Source organism: Nesoenas mayeri, assembly GCF_963082525.1.
Source record: "Nesoenas mayeri genome assembly, chromosome: 17".
Lineage (NCBI taxonomy): Eukaryota > Metazoa > Chordata > Aves > Columbiformes > Columbidae > Nesoenas > Nesoenas mayeri.
In genome coordinates, this window is record NC_137565.1 from 2,227,497 (window position 1) to 2,252,127 (window position 24,631).

The 24,631-nt window shown below is 40.9% G+C and overlaps 1 protein-coding gene across 1 annotated transcript in view; it reads left to right on the plus strand.

The window, feature by feature from the left end:
* The window catches only part of TMEM132D (transmembrane protein 132D), a gene marked incomplete at both ends in the record, with an annotated part of 199,575 nt that overhangs the window by 57,672 nt on the left and 117,272 nt on the right, over window positions 1-24,631 (plus strand). Inside the window, one exon of the mRNA XM_080355047.1 lies at window positions 15,148-15,294. Coding sequence (XP_080211173.1) covers window positions 15,148-15,294 — 147 coding nt within the window. The remainder of the gene's footprint in view (window positions 1-15,147; window positions 15,295-24,631) is intronic.

The window sequence follows — 24,631 nt, forward strand, 5'->3', positions numbered from 1 at the left end:
GAGCCGGGCTGCCCGGGAGCTGGGAACTAAACAAAGGGAGTTTTGGGACTGAGTGCGGTGTCAATGAAACCAGAGTCAATGAAACCATGCTGGTTTATTCCGGCTGTACAGTGATCGCCAAGGGAAACCCTGGTGGTGTGTGACAGGAGTTGGTGTGATAGAGCCAAGTTACTTTGGTATAAATCCTGAGAGCATAAACTTGCAACTAACAGCGCTGGTACCCCGTATTTGTCCCTATCCAGCATTGCAGAGTGGGTCACCTTGCAGATTTTCAGCTGTGTAACCTGAAAAATCTGTCACAAGTGTGTACAATTGGAAAGGAAACTAGTGCTTGCTTGTTATTATGAGTGTAGAAGTACTGGCCATTGTGAATAGACTGAATTTTTTACAGATGTTTATCCATGGAACGTGTCTAGAATCCCTCTAAAATTCATTTCAAAACTACATATAAATGCAATGAAAGCTGCTTGCAGTGGCTACTCAAAGCTGTAAGCAATTTAATAAGTTGTTGTCTAGCAGGCAGTCTGTCACTTTAGTCTTTGAACTGAAATGAGTGCATTTGAAGATGGCAATAATCCTTTGTGATGTGTTGCACCCATGTTGTTGTGTTCAGGTGTTTTTCTGTTTCAGCCCGGCCAGGCGCTGTTACGTACTCCATGTTAGCAGTCTGTGTGTGCAGTAACTGCACCTCAATAGGCTCAATGTTAGGTTTGGTTGGGGTTTGTTTAGTGGTGTTTTTTCCTCTCTTTACTATTTTTTTAAGAAAAGATTGTACAACATAGCACTTGGCATCCATTGCAATGGTACTGTAAGACAGAACCTTATTGTGCGCAATGTGCTTTTTTGTATTTCTCTTTCTGAGAGGCACTGGGAGATTGACTGTGCGTTTGTTTCTTAAGGCAGTATTTGCAAAGCCTTTTGCAATTACAGCAGACTTCTCCTTGTCATGTTGTAGTAGATCTGGCTTTTTCTAGAAGCTGAACTGGCTTTGCTGGAGCCTGGAAAGGCAGCTCAGCTAAAACAAAAGCTATATGCTCTGGTGAGGCGGTTTTGTTCAAGCTTGAAATAAACAGCTTAAATGTAAAGCGTGTCCTTTGGAGCATCGTTGGCATTGTCACGGTCTGTGCGTGATTGACATCTCCATGAAGGGGAAGAAGATTTGGCAATTCATTCATATCACAAGCGTGTTACTGATGAGGTGTTTGTTTCCATAGATGACTGCAATACCATATGAAACTTGGGCACCAGTAACTTTGAAACCATGTCAGAAACGTTTCCTGGTGGATCTGGATGTCACTTGGAAAAAAAACCTGTGTGCATGGTGCATATAATTCATTCATAGAGGTGCTGGCGTGAAACTTCTTGGCCCTTGGTAGTCAAACTAGAAGATGCTCTTTGTGGGACCCTAATGAATACAAGGTGTTAGGAAGCTCTGTAAAAACTAGAAATGTGATTATCAGATGCCTTGCATTGCTTAAAACTAAATAAATGCTAAGGCAAAAGCTGCTGTTGTCAGCTGTAGGGATTCTTCCAAAGTGAATTAGGTGCTGGGGAAGCAGCTCTTAAAGGAATAACTCTACCCTTTTACAAGGAGCTAGGATGTCTAATTGAGTCCATAAGTGTAACTCCACCTTTGCTTTCTTCAGTTAGCTGCAGCAGTGCTCATGAGTTGTTTGCAACTGAGCAACCTCAAGTTGAAAATGAGCTGCAACATGGATTCAAGAAGCCTTATTTTCTAAGCGATCAGATCTCACGGAGTCTGTGTGGCAGCAGATGATCAGTAACAAACCCAGTTCCTATTAGAATACTCATATTTATGACTGACCGACATACCCTCATCTGTCATCACTTCACTCTTACAATCTGTTCTCTAAATAAAATCATAACCGTATGCTTGACAGAATGATGTAGCGGCTTTAGTATGTTTATTTTTCACTCTGCTGTATGTATCAGTTCATGCTTCATTTGAAAGTCTGTTCTTTATTACTGTTGTAAACTCAACTGGGCCATTCATATCCTGTGGGTATTAAGAAAACAGCCGCTTAGATTCTGATTTGTCCAGTGACAGAATGTATGAGGCAGCATTCAAAATCCTTTAGAGATGCGTTAGTTTTCCTTCACAATGAGTATAGTTTAAAGGTCTGGGATTTACAGAAAATTGTTTCATGAACCTTATAGTATACTGCCTCTTTTTTCCTCTTATATATTTCATAGGATGAAACAGAAGCAAGTTGTTCAGATGTTGAACTTCCCTTTGGCTTCGCCAGCAGAAAAACAGGGGCTGGGTACAATGTTTGTCAATAATTGTACTTACCTTTAATATGCAGTAATTACTAATGACATGACGAAGTCCTGTCTTGAATGGTCTGGTGAGAATGCAAGGGGGGCTGGGCAGTAGCATCAGAACAGGTTCTTTCCTCTGCAGTGCAAACTGGAGTGAACATCTCATTGAATCCAAAGGCCTGGAAAAGATCCTGTGACTCCAAGGAGACAGAAGTGCCCGAAATGACGAGGTGACGTTTGTGTGTTCAGGGGGTGAGCTGAGGGTGGAAGTGGAGTTAGGGAAAAGCAAATCAAAGTGCACCATTCTGATTGAGATGAGTGAACTTTGGAAAGCGTTAGTACCTTAGGAAAGCTAATAGATGTGGTACCTCTCAGGGTTTAAAAAATGAATGGTGCCTCTGCTTTCCATGGGAAACTTACAGGATCGATTACATGCGGCTGCTTTTGAGAAGATTTATTAAGCTCGTTTGGAAGTTTTATAGATGTCTCAAAACTACTGGTGACAATGAAGTACATTCTGGAAGCAACCTGACTTATTTTGAGATATATTATGGATGCTGCAAGTGTTTCCAACCTTGAATAAATCACTTCACGTATTTTTAACTACCTGTCTAGGCATCTTGAAATGAGAAACAGACATAATAAATAATTTATTGTGCAGAACAGTAGCAAATATGTATATTACACCCTTTGATTTCCAAATACATCCTGCTGAGCAAAGCTGTGTGATTTAATACTGCTTTGCAATGTTTTGCTGTTTCACCGGTTTCTTGAAATACACGTATATGCAATGAACCTGAGCTGTCCGCAGTGGCCAGTGAAATCAATGGGCAGTTTGCTAGCAACAGCAATGTCAGCTTTACAGTTCAGTGTCCTCAGGTAAAAGCCTCTTTCTGTTCTTCTGGTCCTAGAGCTTATTTTGCAAGGGGCTGCTCTCTCCTGGCGAGCTCGGAATGTTGTGAAGCAGCTCCAGTTTGTGTCAGTGGCAACAGCCAAAGCTTGTGAAGGGATTTCAAAGGAAGCCAGAAAGAAATTAATGGGCTGGGAGGTTCCTTGGTTATAAGTAAATATCCTATTTTTATTGGATGAATGCTAAAAGGAAAATACCACAAGAGAGAGACAAGAAATGACAGATGTGGAATGGAGATGGTATAGAGAGCTCCTCAGGGATGAAAATGTGAATGAGGCTGACAAATTTCTGAGCAGGCAGGAATACATAGAAATAGCAGTTTTCTGTGTTTAGGGAAAAAGGATTTGGATATTCCCTGAAAAACTGTAAGGAGAATGTGGTACAGAACTTGAGGACTGGTATAAACTGACAACACTTTGTGGATACAGGGGTTCCATCTAATCCATGTTTTTCTGTGATCTTACCCTTGAGAAACTGATTTAGGAACACAACGTTGGTAAATGTGAATGTTCATCCTGGGTGTCTCATTCTGGAGCCTATTTCTGTGAAAGACAATCAAGACTGGATTCTGAGAACAACGGTGAACTTGTAGCACCTTTTGAAGAAAATAGTGTTTCTGCATTTTGAACAGCAGAACACTCTAGTGAACACTCTAGTGAACCCTATAGTCCAGCTTAGTGACTCCCCTGTTTCCTGCTGCGTATATGACAAGTGAAGAGACCTGCCAGGAACTTTCTGGTGCATGGTCTCACCCAAATGTTCTTTGGCACTTGCTTTGCACAGGATGATACAGATAATGTACTTTTTTCTGTAAGTATTTCTTTCAGAGGGGTAGGACCACAGTGTTCCTTTTCCTAGAGCCTTGCTGGCGCCTGCTTTCTGTCACTGTGCTGGTCACTTGGCATTCCGGAGGCTCTGCTGAAGGGATCCCAGTCTCTCTGGTTCTCTCCCCAGAGTCGGTGATGCCGTTGGTACAGGGACATGGCAGACTGAGGACAGCAGGGCTCATTTTCTCTCCTCCTTCTGTTCCAGTTGAGGGGAAATTCTCTGCTGTGATGCTGTAAAAAACCCACAGTGTCGTGACTGGAGGGTGAAGTGGTTCCAGCAGCAGAGCCCAGTGTGGGACAGTCCAAAAGAAGCCACCTGGCTCTTAAATACCCACCTGCGCCTCGTGGGGTTTCTTTCTATTACTATTGGCTTGATGAAACTTCATTTTTCACCTTTGGAAGTGCAATATCCTGATGGGATTTGTAGCTCCTTTGCTTTCAAAGTGACTTCACAGAACATGAAACTGGTAAGAGGAACATTTCCAATATCTTGCTTGAATTAATTCTGAACTGACTTATACCCAATTTCATTCCAATCAGGCAGTGCAGATGAGAGCTGGCAATTTGCATAGACATAGCAATTTGGAGAGGGGTGCAGAAGAGCTTTTTAAAATCCACATGGAGCACATGTCCTCAGTCTCTGAGCACGAGTAAAATCCCCAAAATTCTGAATTCTTAGTTCCTTTTTCTTTGTTTCGTTTGCTTAAGTCAAATTATTTGAAACTAAAACTATCCTATTATATCATGGGGTAAATAGATATGCTTCTCAGCGGTGTTGGAAAATTAATGAATATTTGAAAATGTGAATCTACCTTATTCCTGCATTATCATTAAAGTATGTATTGCAAATAACATTTTGAACACCAGGTTTCTTTTTAACTTGGAAAGACATGATATGAATTATTGAAATAATTGGCTAAATATATTATTTTAAATTGGATTCTGTTTCTTTGAATTATATTTTACTATGAATTTCTGTGTTGTCTAATGTTGCATTTAGCCATCTTGATTTTTACCGGGTCATAGTCTTTTCCTGCATCACCGACATCAGTAACATTTAGCCTCTATTTTAATGAATCCCTTGTTGAGAGCAGAACATTTCTCAAGCCAGTGTTCCAGCACCGACCAATCAATGCATAGCCAAATATGATAATGCGTCTGATATATAGGATCACACCGCGTGACCCAGTTTCCACCTTTCAGCCTAACTTTGCTTCAAGGACAAACTTAATGAACATTTGACATCAGACTTTCTACCTGTACGCAGCAGAGCCATCGCCTACCTGCTCGTACAAGTAGAATTCGCTGATTGCTCTGCCTTGGATTTGACTCTCCAATGCTATTCAGGCCTTTTCTTCCCTTTTTTTTTGACCAGGTGGAGTGAAAGTTAATTAGTGTACCCTGCTAGACTCTAGCAGTGCATACATATGTATGGTGAGAGCTCTGTCAGAGTCTCCTAGAGGGAAGGTCTCCAAATTCACTTTCAGATGGGCCTGTCAGATTAAATTTTTTTGAAAAACTTTTTAGCATGTACCATTTCAGTAAATGTCCTCCAGCAGTCACTCCCTCACTGCCGGGCAGATGTTTTGGGAAGAGGAAAAATGTCTTTGTTTAGCCAAACCTCAGGGCTAATGTATCGCCCCTCGTACCCACATTTCTCTGTGTCCCTTGGAAATGCCCTGTGAGACTGTTCGTACCAGCTCTTGCACGGGGGATCCCATGTGCCCCGTGCAGCTGCTGCTGAGCTCATACCAACATTTGGTTTCAGCATCTAAGTGAGGAACTTCCAAACCGAAGAAGCTGGGCTGTCAGGGCTTTGTCCGGCACCCACGGGTTCCCCAACCCACGGACCGGGTGAAGAGTAGGACAAGTTACAGAGAAGTGGATTTATGCTGATTTTCCCCAAACTATCCTTGTTACAACATGATGATATTTGCAATATGAGCAAATTGTGATTCCTGAAACACAATAGGAGGTTTTTGTCATTGAGATATAGCAGAATTACAAGCTTTGCCATGAATTTTATACAATCCTAATAGACTGTAATCCTTATAATAAGACAGGTTTGTGACTGAGATTACTAAAGTATTTATCCCCTTTATCTCTAAGTGAAAGCAATACATCAACATAAAAATAGAGATTTCTTTTTTTTCATCAATCTGTTACCAGCACCCAGCACTTCAGCCAAGAGGACAAGTTTGTTTGTTTCCAGTAACATGTATTATACTGTTTTTCCCTGTTTCCTGCAGAAAGGTTGTTCCAAGGGAACCTTTGTAGCCACAGAGGAGACTGACATTTGCCTTTTCCTTTTTCCGACAGTCTTTGCTACAGCACCTTTGTTTCCCCAGCCCCACACTGACCTGCTGCCACTCTGCACAGCCACCTCGGGGTCCCCAGTCTCAGGGCTCTTTCTACACACCCTGCTACAGCACATTGATCAGGAATAGTTTCAAATATTTCAATCAGTTTTTGCTCCCTCCCCGACCCGTCGGCACTCGCGGTTGTTTTCATGGTCGGATTGTGCTCTTTGCTGGCAGCATGTGTGTTGTCATCCTCAATTTTTGCCCAGCAGGACCCGTGGTCACAGGGGCCATTGTTTAATTAGTCTGTCTACAAACTGCCTCGAGTTGCAAAGGCAGCTGTTCAAAGGAATATGCAGCAGAATATGACGCACACAGAGCTACCTTGACTGTGGACTTGGAATAGACCTTCAAAGAGAACTTTCTGCATAAAGAATCTGTGTGCAAAGTGGCTTATGAAGTGCTAATTTGCAGTTGAACGAACTGCGGACTGAATTCTTCATTACCGTGTTTATTGATTCATCATTTGCCTCTACAATTTGGGAATAAACCAGTGTGGTTTTCAGGATGATAGCACTGTGTGCACATTTTGTGCAGGAGAAGTTCCAGCTACAGCTGGAAAAACGTCCTTTATGAAACAGATGTCTGCCTTTCCCCTGCCTTAAACTCATCAAAACCCCAAACAAACTAAAGCAATCTAAAAGGCGAGAGTGGCATCTGCCAACTAAGAATCTTTTTTGAAGGTTAATTTTGACCACGAGTCAATCAAAACTGTCAAACGCCTACAAGCAGGTTTGGGTTTGAGTGCACGTCCGCTTGGTGAGAGCACGGGAGTCAATAGACCTGAGATGGAGCTGAGCAGACAGGCGCAGACAGATCTTCTGGCCATTTAATCCGTTGTGTTGATGTTTTGGTGGCCTGATAGAACAGCTTGTATTCCTCAGTGGATTTTGTCCTACCAGCTGGTAGCCAGGATACAACCATTTTACTTTCATACATAGTCACTTCTGCTTATAGAATTTCTTTTAAGTGGCAAATGATTCAGAGTGTTAATGTTTTTGGCTGATTGCCACTGGGCTTTTGCTGCACAAGTGAAAAATGTCAGTCATTGCCACAAGTGAGATTTCTGTACGTCAGGTCACTTAAACTTTTTAAAACCTCTGTTTTCAAAAGATCAATCTGCTTTGAAAAATTGTGACGCATTAAACTTGGTCTCTAAAGCTATGAAGTTTTAGTATAATTTTTTTTAAAAAAAAGTACGTGCTCTATAGTTCTTGCTTAGTCTGTATTGTAAGGCCCTGTATTCTGTTTTATGACATTTAACTTTGACCACCACTAAGCAGACATTAAGAGGTTCTCACGCATTTGAATTCCGTAGCAGAACAATGGTATGCTGTGATGAGAAGTCTCTAACTCCTTCTCATCTTTCTTATATTAAAATGCACAAATAGAATAAAAGAGTCCAAGGAAATGCATTAAATTTGAGGCTGAGAGGAGGTGCGATTATTAGTTTTTCAGGATTTTTATGTGCAGAGGATTACCAGCTGCCTTTGTGTTCCTGCAAAATAGCTCTGTCTTGGAGAGCAATCGACAGGGAGGTTTCTGTGTAATTCCCAGTGATCCCTGTTTCTGCTGGGATCAGCCAAACCCTCTTCTGCGGCTCTTCCAGTATTAAAACCATGACGGCAGCTGCGCTCTGACCTGCACGAGAGGCAACTGCTGCAGCTGGACCAGACAGCGTTGTGTGCGCCCTACACTAAGGACACAGAAGGAATAATTTTGGGCAGTGTCATTTTTGTATTAATTGAACTCCCTTCTGCATCAGTGGCTTCATTGAGCTGTTAGGTTTGCCTGCAGCAGAACTCCTTGCTGTTGTTTAGCAAATGTTGCTTTGGTAGCCACTCGTGCAGATGACAGAAAGGTGGTTAAATATGTCAGTATAGACATATAGTGTTCAGCCTGAGATTTTATGTATATAACAAAAATTCCTATTTGAATTGCGTAGTGAATAGCTATTCTGTGCCGACAGCAACTCTTTGGAGTAATGCAGGCTTTTTTTTCTCCATTAAAGAAGCTGAACCCTTTATTTATACACTAACTTTGCATTTTCTTTACTGCAGACCTGATTCTGTAAACCTTAAGTAAGGATTCATCAGGAATCAGCGGAATCGCTCACATGAAAACACCTTTATGAAAAAGGGTTTGCAGGCTCAGGGTTTTTGCAGCAAAGGTTGTTATATGCTGTTTTTCTGTCTCTCTGATTCTATTCCTTAAACATCTAACGTACATGTCATTGAATGAAGGACAAACAAAGCACATATGGATCTATAGGTTGTTTTAAAAATTTTTGGACAAGTTATTGTAATGGTGCATCTCGCAGTAAATTGCTCCCGTGTTACCTCCTAGAGGGGACTGTGTAGGAGCGACGGATGAGAGAATTCCTGCCTAAGAGAACCAAGTATTCCCAGTTTCTGTGATGTCCAGGAAATGATTTTATCTGCAGCTGTGGGAAGTTGCTAGGGAACAGTGCTAACTCATGTTCGCTGATTGGTCTTCGTTAGCACTGCCGAGGTAATCTTCTCTTTCCTGCTCAGTGATACTGCTGTGTCATTTTGCATTAGGATGTGATTTGGAAATACCTCAGAACTGTCCTGCTGGAGAAGTTTGAAACAAACTTTCTAATGAACTTGTTTACATCACTTTGAAGCACCAAAACCCTTGCCCGTGACTTCCAAGGTGTCACCGTGAAGAATGGGAAGGGCAGGTGGGGTGTCAAGCCCTGGGGTGCAGGAGGCGAACCCACATTGGGAGGAGCATCTGGCTCACCAGCATTTGTGCAGTTTATTCTCTCCAGGAGAGGACATGAATGTTTTTGGAGATTCTTTTGAGCTAAACATAGCATCTGCATTTCTTATATTATGATTGCTAATACATTTTATCCTCAGCCTTGAAGCATTTGCTTTAAGCTATGTGCTCTTTTCCACTGAACATCAGAGATCTACTAGTGCCATTGAAGGGAGCTTGGGCTGTTGATCTGCTGTTGGGCTGTTGATCTGCTTGACAAGTCAAAATGTTGGTAGTTTTGACTGCTAGCAGCATCTCTCCATTGCAAAAAGCTGATTATCCAGGTCACAGCTCTGGAGTATCTGCATCCTTCAACAATTATGTCTGATTGTATGACTTACAAACAAAAAGATCCTGCACCAGGCAGTGCTTTGCAAGTAAAACCAAAGTAGTTGCCTCACCAACCCCATTGCTTCTTGGTATATATAGAGAATGTGTAACTGTATTCCTGTGTCTGCAGCTGTTGGATTTGGAAGGCTCGCACAGCACGGTCCATCAGCCTTCTCTTCTTTATTCACTGTGCTCCTAATGTTCTCAGCCACTTTAAGTGAGTCCAGAAGATCTTCTCCACTTGTCTCTTGCCCACTCAGCATAAAAATATATGTATGCAGATGTAAATGCACACGTATAAATGTCCGTACAGCACTTTAAAATGTTTCATTGTGCTGTGCTCTGTTTTACTCCACCTGCAACCTGTAACAGAAATCCTTGGTTACACTCATCTCAGCTTCTAGATGGTTCTCTGGGTGAGAACCACATGCCTGTGGGGTGGTAGCTGTTTTCCTACCATTTTTTCACCTGTGAAATGGGGCAAATGGCACTCTAGTGTTAGTGCACACAGTCCCCCGCACTGTCCGTTGTTTTTCCTATGCTTTCGTAAATCTAAGGCTAATATAAAGAATTGTTTGCACAGGCTGTGGTGTAGCAGCTCTGCTGATGTTTGGCCAGGAAAGGAAGAGATGCGTTGCATTGTTTTCTTTTTACCAGCAGTTTAGAAAGAGATATTTCAGACCCTGCATCATACTTTTGCATTTATTTTAGAAGCAGTAGTTGGAAACAGTACACAGGGCTCCAAACCACTTTAAATCAGCAGGCAGCACTATTTATCTTTGTCTTTCATTTCTGTAAACAAACACCTGCCTTCACACCCTTGAATACATAAATATTTTGTCTTGTTTAGTGTCGTTGCCCATTATTGCCCAATTATCTGTTGCTGTACAGCTGGGAGAGGTGACAGTCAGTGCTGTGTTGCAACACTGTGTTTGCTGTGTACTGAGGGGTGAAAAGAGGTCGTGGATTGACCTCCTCACCTTGACCTTGAGTTATCACCCTAAGACAGTATCTCTCTTAAACATCTCTGTTTGTTTCATAATTTGTATTGAGATACGGCCATGGGCAGGAGCACCAGCTTGTCTCTTAACACAATAATGCCTCCTTAGATCACTAACATTGTCGTTTCTAACAGTGGTGTCTTATCTATCATATTACTGGGATTTGGATGAAAAAGCTGGTTCTGACTCTTCCTTCCCTTTGGGAGTCCCAAGGCGCTGGGTCCCTGGGGCACAGTGCTGTTCACGTTACTCACGTCACTCCAAAGCTTGGCTTCCTCAGCTCTAATTCGGGGGATTTTCTAATCCCCAAAGATGCAGTTGTGCACACCATGAAGGGCTCTGGTTCCCCCTGAGGATTGGGCCCTCCTATGGCTTGTTTAGTAAGTGAACAGAGATCACAGCTACAAACTCTGCGTTTGTTTCTACTTTAAATTGATTTGTATGCGTTCTTTCCTTTTAATTCTCCAGAGACTTGTGCATTTTACATCTTGCAAAACATGTTTTTAATAAGAACTTTCTTTTTGAAAGTCACAGGAATAACATCTAAATCTGTGTGTGGAGTACGTGCATATGTACACATGTATATATATATATTTGCACTGTGTGCATGCACAGAAACTGTAAGTGCAGTAGGCAATTTTGTTAAGTCCAAGAGGTACATATTACAAAGGTATCCATTTTATTTAATTCCTGATATGCACAATTCAGCTTCATGAAGCCTAAATAGGTCTTGTGCCCTTTTGCTAATTAAATTTTGTTATAAATCTACCTGGGCTGTATTTTTGTAATATCTCCATTTGAATGAGTGTGGTTTAGTGTCTGGGTGGAATGGTTTTTCCTCCTGAAATGTTAATTAGATGGAGAACTTGTTATGCTTTGGAAAAACTGCATTGCAAACCCATAGATAAACAGATTGATTTAATTTTAATCTGCTTTCATGGTGATGCATAATGATAACTGGTTTCTGTCTCACAGGGCTGAAAACCACAGACCTTAATAAGAGTCTGTGGGTATATTATACAGCTTTAAATAGCTTATGTTGTGCTAGACCGCTCTCCATAAATTATTCTAACTCTATCAGTATCTCAGGGACTCCCGATTCTCTTCTGCTGTGGATTTTCAATCAGTGAAACTATTAGTGTAATCTGAAGAAACTTCGAGGCATCTTCTCTGAAAACAACTGACAACACTGGTTTGTACATGAAGTATTCAATGGGGAAAACAAAACAAAAAGAGCTTTATAGAAGCCAGCTCTGCACATTAAATCCTGGCATCCAAATCCTATCTTTTATAAGCCATGCCAAAATTGATTATGAAATTAAAAGCCAGACACTCGGATGGTTAGTATGAAGTGTCTTAGTGCATGACCTAATTTTTGTGATATGTCATTCCTGTTGCACTGAGAAAGCTGCACTTTGGTTTAGTCAGTTATTGGTTAAGTGGGCCCTGCTCAAATACAGTTCCTTCCATTGACAGAGTTCCAAATATGAAGGCTTGCCCCTCGTAGGGAAAGCATTTGTTTAACAGTCTTTATTTCTTCACGCGTTTGTGACAGATACAAATCCAGAGAGCCTTTGTACCCTTGGTTTTCATCCACTCACCGCAAATAAGCTTTAGGTCTAACAAAAGCAGACTGAGCTCTGCCTGTTTTCTCAACGAGACACATTTCATTTTTGACTGATGTTCAAAGAGGTGAATCTCTTTTGGGCTCAAATTCTGTCCTATATTAGCCATAAAAACCAATAAAACTACAGAGGGATGGAAGAAGAAGAGTATGGCCTTAAGTTTAGCATCACTCTAATGTTGTACCTAAAATTAGAAGTGGAAATGCTGGGAACACAAATTGCAACCAGTCCTTCTTATACCTCTGGGAGGGGATGGAGATGAAACATCAAGATGGAAATGTCAGACTAAAGTGTTCTGGTATCAAAAAGGTTTTATTTATGCGATGTGCAGCAACAGAATTACTTGCGATCCTGCAGAACTACACACCGCTTTGGTCTCTCTCCATTTGTGGGTTAAGATTAGGGTCTGGGCAGGAAAAAACACTACAGATAAACAGAAATAGAAACCCCCTTAAGTTATTCCTGAAGTACTTTGGGGAGATTTAGTAACAAGGCAAATTCAGAAGCTCTTGAAAACCTACCCCTCTGCACACCATTTATCTGCCACCTTCTAGTCTCCCCTCGTAACACGTTGGTAACCAGTGGTAGCACCTGTGTTAACAGCCGCCCTTTTCTTTGTATTCCTTTGATGTTGAAAGTAGCTCACTTGCTCAGAAGGAGCATGAAAGGTTCTCGCAGATCTTTGCCCTGAGCGCTTACAGTAATAGAAAACTAGATTCAATGTCATGGGTGTAAACCACCTTTATTTAGAGCTGCTTAGGGGTTAGATTCCCTGTTTATTTGCACTTTGTTTTGAAATGGAGGGATGTGTGATATTTGTATGCTGCATGCGGGACATTGTCAGGAATAAAAGGTGGAGGGGGTCTTGCCCGTGGCTGAGCATCCACATCTTTGGCACCTTCCTTGTCTTTGATCTCCTGCACGTCTTGAGGGTGAATTTGTGCGTGTGTGTGCTCTCTTGCTCTTTCCCTTCCCTGCGGTGCTTCAAACCAGACACTCTGTTGACATTGTACCATGGCACTTAGCAGCACACATGCTGGAACGCTGGTATTTTCACCAGCCAGCTGTTCCACTTTATACAACACTTAAGTAACGATTTCACAGCCATTACCAGCCTGCAGTAATGACATGGGCTGAGAGCTGAGCGCTAACTGGTTGTAAACTGCAAAAACTGGGAGATGCTAAAACAGACACTTTGATAAATGAGAAAGGACATTGCCTGCATTTTAATTGGTCAAGTTGAAGCCTCTTTTATCACTAGAGTAAATATAGTGTTTAGCGGGTCATGAGACAGAATTGGGAATCGCTATCTCTATGCACTTAGGAAATGTATTTCCTTGATTTCAGGTGTGATGTATTGATTCTGGGAGTTCCTTCCGTGTTTTTTTCTTTCTCCCTTCCCTCAATTTGTACCCTGTCAGCACTGACAGGTTTCAGGAATCAGGGGCTCCCAAGGGCTTTGTTTGCCATGATTGATTTGGTGCAAGGGCTGAGCTGCTTATGAGTCTCAGTAGCCAATATGCTGCACTGAGAGCAGCGATCCAGGAGTAAATAACAGCTTGTAGAAATACCCATGAAAGCATTTAGTTGGATAGGCTCCTTGTTTGAAAAAACCCCACAACAAGCTAAAACCAGCCACGATTGCAATGTCAATAAGTCTTTTCCATGTTCCTCTTTTCCAAAGGAGAATCTGGCCCAAAGTGAAGTCTTGGGCATAAAATACTCGAATAACTTTACTTGCTGCTGCCCAGCCACACTGTTTTAAGCAGAGCTCTTGTGTGTAGACCATTACCTATGAAACAGCTTTGTCATGCGCTCTTTCCGTGTTGCGGTGGAGCGACGTGAGCCGGCTGAACTGTGGCTGAACTGCGTGGCCGCCTCCGGAGCGCTCGGGAGCAGCCGAAGGGTCGGAGCCCGCTCGCCCTGTGCAGCCAGGCAATTCAATAAAGCGCATTTGCAGCAAAGTAATTGAGCCCTGATGGCAGTCAGAGTGTCTTCACCTCAGGTATCTTCGGTTTTATCTGCTGACAAATAACAAACCTTCACTTATTATTAACCCTGTTTCATCCAGGTCATTCTTTGGTAATTGCGAAGTGCTACTGCTATTGGAAATAGGGAGAAGAAAATTCTGGAAATCTCAAGAGTGGCAAACACAGCATCGAGACACACTAGAGGGAAAAACAGCTCCTGGGATTGGGGAATCGAAGCTTTTGTGCTAATTATAGAAGTGTGTTTAACTAATTCTTCAAAAAGAGTTCCTAACCTCTCATTCTGTAGAAAACAACAATCTTGTTATGTTATTGTTTTCAATAAAATTAGGGGGTTGGAGCTTTTAACAGATGACTCAATTAGACCTTAACAACAGCTCTTCTAAGAAATCTTGATGCATAGACTGCAATTACCCCAAGGAGTGTACGCAAGGATCCACGTTTGTTTAGTGCAGGATGGCAGTTTGTCGTTGTGTAAAGTGAATGGCAGGATAAACAAACTCAGCTTGTTTTTCTGGTTTTGTGTCCATTTTTTTTCTGGTTTACCTCATCACTGGTATTTCCAAAGAGATTCAGGTGGAAAATAAGAGGGCGGTATCAGTCATGTGTCCATGTTCATACAGTTATTGTAATCTGGTTTTTAATACATTTTAAAACACAAGTGAGAAATGTAATCAATTTTTGGTTTGTGGCTGTTTATTTAGCAGCACGGAGGCCCTGCACAGCTTTCTCGGTCAAGGTAAGGCTGTAGCACACATGCCAGCAAGAGCCAGGGCAGACTATGCTATGGCCTAAGGCTGGCTTTTGGTTTTGTTTCTTCTTGATTCTCTACCAGTTTTGTTAATAAAACATATAAAAACATAGCTGTTGGTGAGTCAATATAATCTTGTTGTGTAGCAAATATAGTCTTTTCCTTGTAATACTGTCATACTCCAACAAGCGGTAGTGTTTTCTGCGGGGTGGTAATAATGAAGAAATAAGTACCAGATCAAGCTGACATTTTGCGTCTAATTGGTGAATTATCCTCCTGTCCTCCCAGGGCAAAGGTGAAGAAAGGTGTGAACGTTTTCAGTGTCAGAGCCAGCAGCCCCTACTTATGGGACATCAGAGAGAACGTGGATTACACCGGGAAATACGCGCCAGCTGTTATTGTTTGCCAGAGGAAATCTGCCGCCTCTGTAAACAGGTAGGGCATTGCCAGCAGTCTGTCTTTTCATACCTGACGGCTGTTTTTCCTTTTCAAAGCGTTTTGCTGTGATTTTAATAAGTTTTATTATAGCGCAGGATGAAAGTGCTTTTGGGAAAGCTGGGGCTGTCTTTATTTTATAGCGCTTCGCTAGCTCTGCCGTGTGGACTTGGAACAAAATGTTATTCAATCATAATACTTCAAGGAAGTTAAAACTTGAAGAAAATATTGTTTTCCCATGGTATTTAGAAGAATATATTTAATCTCTGAGAATTAGGTCGTGACTAATTTAGTCTCTTCACATTATTTGCTGCCAGGCATTGTAGCAGAGGGTAATAATAGGGCTGTTTGTGGCGCAGTGTTTTGGTTTGGTGGTTTTGTGTTTGTTTTAGCCGGAAAAAAAAGAAACTTTATTCTGGGTGTCAAACTGACATTTTTGGTGGCGATATTTATGTGGATTTTTAATCTGCAGAAGAGAATAGATTTTGCATTTTCCATTCCCATTGTGGAACAACTTGGCACACTGACCTGTCTTAAACAGCCTTTGTCTGAAAGGTGGATGTTCCTTTTCTAATCATAACTAATTGCTTTAATTAATGCATTTTTATGTAATTTGCTGCTTCGTGTTCATTGTTGCTGGAACTGTATGTCAAGTTTATATTCATATTTATGAGGATCTGCCTGCCTGCCTGTGTATTGTGTTTGGTATTGCTGTTAGAACACGTATGATGTGGACGTCCTGTGCTGTGATTTACTTCTGGAATTTACAAAATCTTATAGGCTTTGAGGATTTACTATGGGGTTTAGAATTTCTAAATAAATACCCTCTGAGTCTAATAACTAGGAAGTTTCATGTCTTTGCAATCTATGAACAAAAGAGGAAGGGAAGAATTTCCCTTCATAATCATGACCTGAATCACTTTCTCCTCATTATAACTCAGATTCTAGACAATTTCTGTGCTACAGTATCCTGAATTTTCTCATCTGAACTGTATATTGCCTCGTGCCTGGCTGAATTTTATTGGTCAAAGCAGCAAAGTGTATGTATGCCAAGGTCAGAGCTTGTGCTGCCCAGCACGGGCTGTCCGACATGCTTTAACATCCCAGTTCAAAGCTATTTGAAGGCAGCGTGTGAATATTTTCATTGACTGAAATGGGCATTGGATCAGAATCAAAGATTATTTCAATGAGTTTTCCATCACACTTTACTTCGTTGGGTCCATACAGAGCATTTGCCTGATTTCTCTTCCTCATCAGGAAAATATAATGTGACCTCAAGGGTGAATTGGAGCTTGGCAACTTATTTCCCTTCCCTATTCAACATTCAGTGGCAAACCTTCAAAATGACCCCTTGCACACAGGAAAAGAAATCTTATGTCACCTTTGATGCAGCGGTTGTGGTTTCTGTATACTTTGACATGCTGAGTGTAAGCATTGCTTCATGTTTATTAGAAGTGTGAGCTCATACACATATTAGAGTTTCTTTTCTTCAAGTGAGGACAAGGTATTTGTGTAACTCTCTCAGAAATTCTGGTTCGACTTACTCTGAGTTCCAGCTGCGACTTTGTGGTTTTCTCCCTTTTGAGAACTCGTTCCTCATTATTTGTAAACAAATATAAAATATTTGCAATGTCTTATTCAGTATGTTGTGTTCCTCATTAAATTGAGTCATATCTGGCTTGCTATTCATTTTAAGAAGCAAGATGAAGGATTAGATGGGGAAAGAGAACGCGCTCAATGCTTCTTGGGAAACAGTTTTTTCCTTATCTTGTCATGTTTCATGTCACTGGAAATGCACAATGGATAACAGCTAAATATTGGTGTTTGTTGCCTGATTGTTTGCCTCCATAGCTCATTTAGAAATTCAACAAACTCTGTTTGCATATTGTTTAATGACTCTTAGACATCAGATATCTGATCACGTGAATGCAAAGGTGGCAATGTTAATTAACTAAAGATTCGAGACTTTTGTGTTTTTGATAGGTTTACATGGATCAGAAAATCATGTTAATAAAGCTAATGTACCGTGGCAGGTGTAATTTCCTGGATTGAGGAGGCACTAGTGCAAGGCACACGCCCAGCCAGGGTGCCCGAGCATTTCTTTATCAGAGTCTGAAATATATCAGTCATTTTATTTGGAGAGGTTTTGGCACCAAAAGCTTATTGTAACAGGATTAACATATAAATATTATCACAGCCAGCAGGGTGTTTTAGAATGAATATTAACAGCAAATATTATGAGTCTGTATGAGAATAACTAATTAAGCCCATCTGTCAAATATGATTAGAAGTTCTCAGTGCCTTGCTTATTATGGACTTGTGACAGTGTTCCAGATTAATGGTGAAGCAATTATAAAGTTCTTCCCAATTCTTCTGATTTCATTCTCAGGCAATAACAATTTTGTAACACTCTAAATCCTGACCCGTGAGATGATCAGATGGGCTTATTACTACTATTAGCATCCATACAGCACTTCTGTTCTCTGAGCAGCATCTATCTTCCAGCCTTCTCTTGTCATGTAGGTGACCAAAAAGTGTGATGGGACTTGACCACTGGCTTAGAAATGTGACTTTGGAAACACTTAAGTGCTGATTGAATCAGGGAGACACATCTTAGTATGTGCCATCCTTTGCTTATTTGCTTTGGAAGTTGGCTGATCTTTCCTTTTGTTACTTCCTCATGTAGTGAGGTGATGAGATTAAAAGATCAAACATATTCAGAATGTTTTCTTGGGTTAGTGCTGTTTCTTATTGTACCTGAAACTGAGCATCTCTGCTGCACTAGTGATGACTGAGAACAGCGCGGAGTGCAGGCTGTGGATTCCTGTCTGTTCCCCTGTGTCTTCGTTGGACAGGAGCACAACAGGTGCCATGGGCTTGGAAAATGAGACTGGAGCACAACAGGTGCCATGGGCTTGGAAAATGACTGAGGTGGGAAAAGATGCAGATGCAGTGTCAGATTTTCCTCGTCTGCAAAACGTGATTGGTAGCGCTTTCCTGTATCCATAGCTACTGTGGAGACATTAAGCAAGATGCTCTGATATGACACTAGTGGATGTCATGATCCCCTTCTAATATTTTATTCATGTTTAGATTTTTGGGTACAAATGTTTGTTGTTCCATTGGAGAATACATTATTGTGCTTATGGCAGGAATGAGGCCATTGATTCGAGCAAATGCAAAACGATTGTAGACGAAGCTTGGTCATTTCTGAGTAGAACCTTAGTGTCTGGATTTGAGTGTTTACTGCCTTATCTCCAAATGTATTTGAACTAGGTCATGGGTAAACCTTGCTCAGCAATTTCCTTGCTATGCTTGTTGGAAATGTTACAAAGAGAGCATTTCTTGTGATGCTTTCCCGCTTGTGCTTTTGGGGTCCAGTTTTATAGCACTGAAGGGGTCATTGGCTTATGCTGCGTGAAACCAGATGCTGGTCCTGCTATTAGCAGAGAAACTTATATTCATTTTGAACTATGAGTGATTAAATCAGTCCTTGATAATATTGACACAGTAAGAGACAATGAAAGTATTTTCTGGGTTGTATCCCTCATTTGTTCTTGTGTATCTCCTTTTTCATGATACCATATTTCAATGCTTAATTTTCTCAACACTTTTATAATACAAGAAATTAACTTGACATTAGATAATAACAGGGGACAGGAAACTGTATGGCAGCATTGCTATTGCTTTTCCAACACAGTACTTTCTTTTTATTACAGTTATACCATTATCCTTGGTGCCCTATATTTCTCATTTTCAAATCTAGTTATTTAACATTTAGTTTACCTTTTGTAACAGTATCATTGTCTTATGTGTTACATCTGCCAATACATTAGATAGGCTCTCAGGAGTGCTATAATCCTAAAATGCTTCTGAAGCAACAAAGATGACATAAATAACAGCCTAATAGCCACAATAATTATATTAAGTCTCTTGTTGGTGTTCATCAAAATGCTTCATAAAAATAGTTTTATGGTTTAGATCACCATTATTTTTTTTCCTTGCTATTAATGTGCTCGTGTGACTTTACCAACCAGAGGTATATTACTGCTTGGAAAGGGAATTTTCTGCTCAGTGGAATTACAGAAAAGATATGTAATGAAGCAAAAAGAAATTCCAGTGTATTTTATCCCATCACAACACGTGTGAATCACATGAGCTTCAGTTTATCATCATGAAACAAAGGCAAGAAAAAGGGAGAAGGAGGAATAACTCATATGTGGCTCAAAATTACTTTCTGAGAATAATGACTCAGCCCTCGGCCTTGAAATCTAGTTATTCACTCAGCATCATTGCTGCTGATATAATACATTGTTATGTAATATTGGGCATATATAACAGGTTAATTTAATTCTGAAATACCAGTTTACCTCCATTTATACTTCCTAGGCATAAGGGTGATGATTGGCTGTAAGTATATTTATCCTGTGTAGATTTAGAGTTTCATGCTGTGTACTGTTGGGGTTTTTCTTTACCTTCCTGTGATTTTTTGAAGCCTCAAGGGTTCTAAGACTCTTTACGTTGTGATGATGTGAAAGTACTAAACAGCTCAGAAGTCGTGTTTACCTTCCACTGTTTGAAAGCACTTAGACACGAACTTCTACTTCTCATTTGAAAACTTAGATGAGAACGCTTTGAGGTGTTGAGGCAAAATAGATTTGTGTGAACCAAGCCTTGGTGCATCATTCTTTTACATGCTGACCCACTTTTTTCATTTTTTAAAAAGAGAACTATTTTATTTATCAAGAAATGCAGAATCTCTCTTGAAATCATCCTACTCAGTCCTAATATACTAGGGGAAAAAAGGGTTTATGGTTATCATCTTGAAGCAAATCAAAAGAAGAGATGAAATATTAACCAACAACTATTAGATAAAGGCATTATTAGCCAACTTTTCAACCTGATTGTTTGAAAGGGACTCATTCATTTAAAAACAAAAAGATTTCAGGAAGGCACTTCAAAGGCATGTAGATAGTGTTCTGGCATCTTAGGGGTGGACTCTGTTCCTGTATCTCTGACATGTACATGAAGGAGATACCACAGGGAAGCTCAACTGTCATTACAAAGCAGATGATTCCCTTTAATCTCAGCTGAAATTTAGGGTTCTCTGTAGAGAGAATGGCTATTCCTGTGTTCTTTTGTGAACATACTGTTACTGGAAATGGGGGAAAGTGGCAATTAGCACTGAACTGCTGCTCTGTCTCTTGAAGTAGTTAAAGAAAATAAATGTAATTCCCTTATTCAGGAATTATTCTTTTGAAATACCAGTGTACAGTTGTATAGCGTTTACCGTCTCCTCTGGTGATGTGCAGAGCTAAGGAAAGTGGTAAAGACGAAGTATCCCTAAAATTGCACCCTTGGCTTCTAGATGTTGCAGTTGGGTCAGAAGGGCTCAGGGACAGAAAGCCACATGTCCAGTGGCAACCCAGAGCCTGCTGGTTTTCTAGGGCTGGGATTGCTGAAGCAGAGAGCTGGGATCACTGCCGCAGTTCTGCCAGCGACTGCATGTCCCAGGGAGAGCTCTCATTGCGTGTGCAGGAACGGTGATCCATGTTACGTCATTGATGTCATCAAAGGCGTCATGTTCGTTTGAGAGGGTTTTCCACTAGGTCAAATTTGTCATTTTCTAGGCCATTATTGTATTTGACTCTGCTTTTGTGACAGTCCATCCAAAGTGGAAAGTCGGTCCGATTAATAATTACAGATTGTGGTGACTGCAGACTGGTGTCCTGCTGACCGTTCACTGACCATCCACCATCTTCAATACAGATGCCTCATCCATCTGTTCTGTCCACTATAGGCTGTCTGCCTCTGTATATCTGGAAACCCTGAGAAGAAGTTCTAGTTTATGCTCTGCAGTGTCACAGCAGATGACAACCTGAGAAAGTGTTTCTTAGTTTGAGTTGGACCAGTTCCCTGTTTCGCATGTGCTGCCATCAGGATAACCTGTCCCAGCTTGTTCCAGCTGTGACCCCAGGGCAGAGCTTTCAGCAGGAGGAGGTTTGGCTGCAGGAAGCATGTTTGTAAGGAGGGATGAGTTTAATTTCCTGTCCTACCTCATCTGAAAGATGAGAGCTTTTATGCCCATTGTAGTTTTGGCTTATATTTTATTGATTTTTATTTTATATCCAAAAGTAGTAATGGAAAGCAAGGATCCAAAAAGTACTGCATATGTGAGGTTCCCTAATGATACCAAAATTGAATGTTATAACAGGTGCTCAGTATTCCCTTGTTCATGAGCTTAGCTAGGAATGTGAGAAAAGGTGTGCAGTCCTCAGCACCGTTACTGTGGTGGCTCAGAAGGGGGAGGGTCCTGGGAGAAATTCTGATGATTCCTGTGCTCAGGTAACTAGAGACTATATTGTAACGCGTACATGGGAGAAGGCAGAGCTACATTTTTGACATTTCAAGAAGTTTTCAAGACACGAAGTTGTCTATGATGTGCTGGTAATTAGGCTTGTTTTCTTTGATATATAATATCTTCTATAAAATGAGGTTCTGTAGCACAGTGATCAACGTGATTTTGCTAAAATGCCAGGAGTTGTCTAGAGAGAGTCTTCAGAAGATGCTGCAATTGTTCAGATTAAATCATCTGTCTCTGTAAAATCTGTAAACAATAAATAATGTTAGGTGTTTAATCCCCTTTCATTGAGAGTTCTTGGCATGCAGAACTGGGAATCAAATAATTGGAGGGAAACAGCCTAAGTGTAAATAATTTGATAACAGAAGTCAGTCACAGAGAGGGCAGATCATTGACAGGTAGACTGGGTTTCTTTGTTTTGTGTTTGTGATTTTGGGTTTTTTTGTGTCCTCTTTTCTCTCTTTCTGTCTTGGTGATAAGAAGGTGTTCTATGGGTATTTTTGCCATGTCTCATGTAGAGAAAATTCCCTCCTTTCTGCATGCTGCTGAAGTAGCTAAAGGACATTTCCAACAGTCTCGGTAACCTCATGCATATATTTAGTGTCTATTTTTACCCTGTTGTTATCTAGTGTGATAAATATCGTTTTAAACCTGAGGAGGTCTGATTTCCCTTAAGAACCTTAAGGATTCATCATCGTCATGCTCGCCCTGTGTTTGTAGTACTTAGCAATGTAGTCCTTAAAGCTTTAGTTGCCCCAGGGCTCTAAAGAACGATTCCAGTGGGAGAAAACCAGTTTGCTACCTATTACAAAAGAGACAGCAAGTGAGTAATCTCCTGCCTATTAAAAATCTAATATTAAATGCAAAAGTATGTCTTGTCAAAGTATCTCTAATGATGCTGTTGATTTTTCTTTTCCTTGGAGGAAATCTTGTAAGAAGTAATACTAATTACTCAGAGATTTGGAAAGTGAATGAATGACTTAAAATATGAACAGAGGCTGAAAATATGCCTGTTGCTATTGAGGCATGGGGATTCCCATTTTTTGGATTAAAAAAAGTCATTAAATCTAACTGTCACGTATAAGTCACCATACAGCAAAGCGTGGATCAGAAGGTTAGCAGAATTGTAGAATACAATTGAGCATCCATATAAATCATAAAGCTAATCCGAAGTGAATTCCAACTGCGAGTACAAGGCTGAAGTTCACTGGATATTTATTTCATGGCTTCTGGTCTTAGCTTATAGGTTTATTGATGACGTGAACAAACTAGTTGCAGCATTAAAGATCTGATGATGCAGATATAACTCATCCTCTAATTATTTCACCTTGGTCAACTCTTGGCTTTTTAACCACCTCTATAGAGTAAGACAGGGCTGCTGCCCCAGCACGATAGAGGCACAGATGGGACACAGGCTTAACTTTAGGGTCAGTTCTGAGACTAATACATGACATCACCTATTAGGGTTTCTGTGCATGCAGAGGAATGGGGTTATGTAGCCAGGCTCAGGATGAGCTCCATGTCAGTCCATACCCCGAGCAGGGAGCTGCACTGACCTCATCACTAAGACAGTGCAGAAGCCAGTGTTGTGCTGTTTGATGACCCCCTGGAACTGCACAAGGCTCAATAACTGGGTCATGTGGGGAGTGTGGCAGAGCAGGAGTTAAACAGACATCTCAAGCTGGTCCCTTGAGGGTCAACGTGCACCAAAGGCTGCTTGCTTTGTCTTCTACTCAGGAAAAACCTTCCCTCCCAGGAGTTCATGTGGAGCTCTCCAGAACTGGCAGTGTGTCTGAAACCTCTTTTGGAAGTGTTTGTATTGACTTCTATACCAATAGAAGGTGCCTTGAGGATGCCTTCTCTTTGTGGGCATCATTGATTCCAACATACATCCATACACATACTCAAATGTAAAAATCAGCAACAGGATATAAAACTGACATGTAGGATTCCATAGGCAGAGCTGTGTGATCACCGGATATTTTGGGTTACATGGAAGGATTGTGTAATGTGATTCATTCCTCCTCTGCATGGTCATCTGCACCAACTTCCACCCCTCCCAACAAACTATCTTCTGCAAGTGTTTTCCAGGTTTTAGTGTTATATAGGGCTGTTTTAATGAGCTGCTTTAATGTTAATACACTTTAAATGTACATCTCTTTTAAAGTCTGAATCTTTCCATTTGAAATCCATCCTCACTGTGTAAGTTTATGAATCATGTGTTTTATGTATGATAGAATGCACAGAAAAGATGTTACATAAGAAGTTAGAGAAAACTGCATTTTCAAGTGTGTAGGAGTGGGGAACCAGGCTATAGCTTCTACAGCAAGAAAAGTACAGGAATTATTACAAGGTATGTTTCTGGTTCTTGCTTAGGAACCCCGAGAGCTTTTCCATGCAAGAAGTATAAATATGATTTCATGTTAGATACACTTCACAAAGTGAGGAGCTGTGGCAGCTCTGCTGTTGTGCCCAGGCCGGTCCTGGTGCAGCCGCCCCCAGCAGCGTGTCCCTCTGCTGCCGCTTCTCCTGCTCTCCGGCTGATGCTCCAAAGGAGATGAAGGGATCGGTTGGCTGGCATGTGTCTCTGTGGTTGAAATTCATTGTCAGGGTGGTAGTTGAGGGATTGCCTGCACTTATGTAAATGTGTTAATGTTATTCTTAGTTTCAGGGATTACCTGAATTACATTCAAATGTGCAATTAGCTGAATGGATGGCTACTATCTCTGTCGTTTCTCAACATAATTTTTTCTCTGGCATATTTCAAGAATGCATGCCTGTCTTTTCCTCAGTTTGAGCTGTAACACTTGTAGAATACCTTCAATGTTGACAAGCTATCTTTTTTTAAAGTCTTTATTCACTGGAAGGTTTCCTAAATCCTAGTTTTGTGAACTTCAGCATGGGGATGGTGGAACAGGATAGATATCCAATTTATACTGCCCAAAGTGAGACTATATTACTTTGTGATTCTGTGAT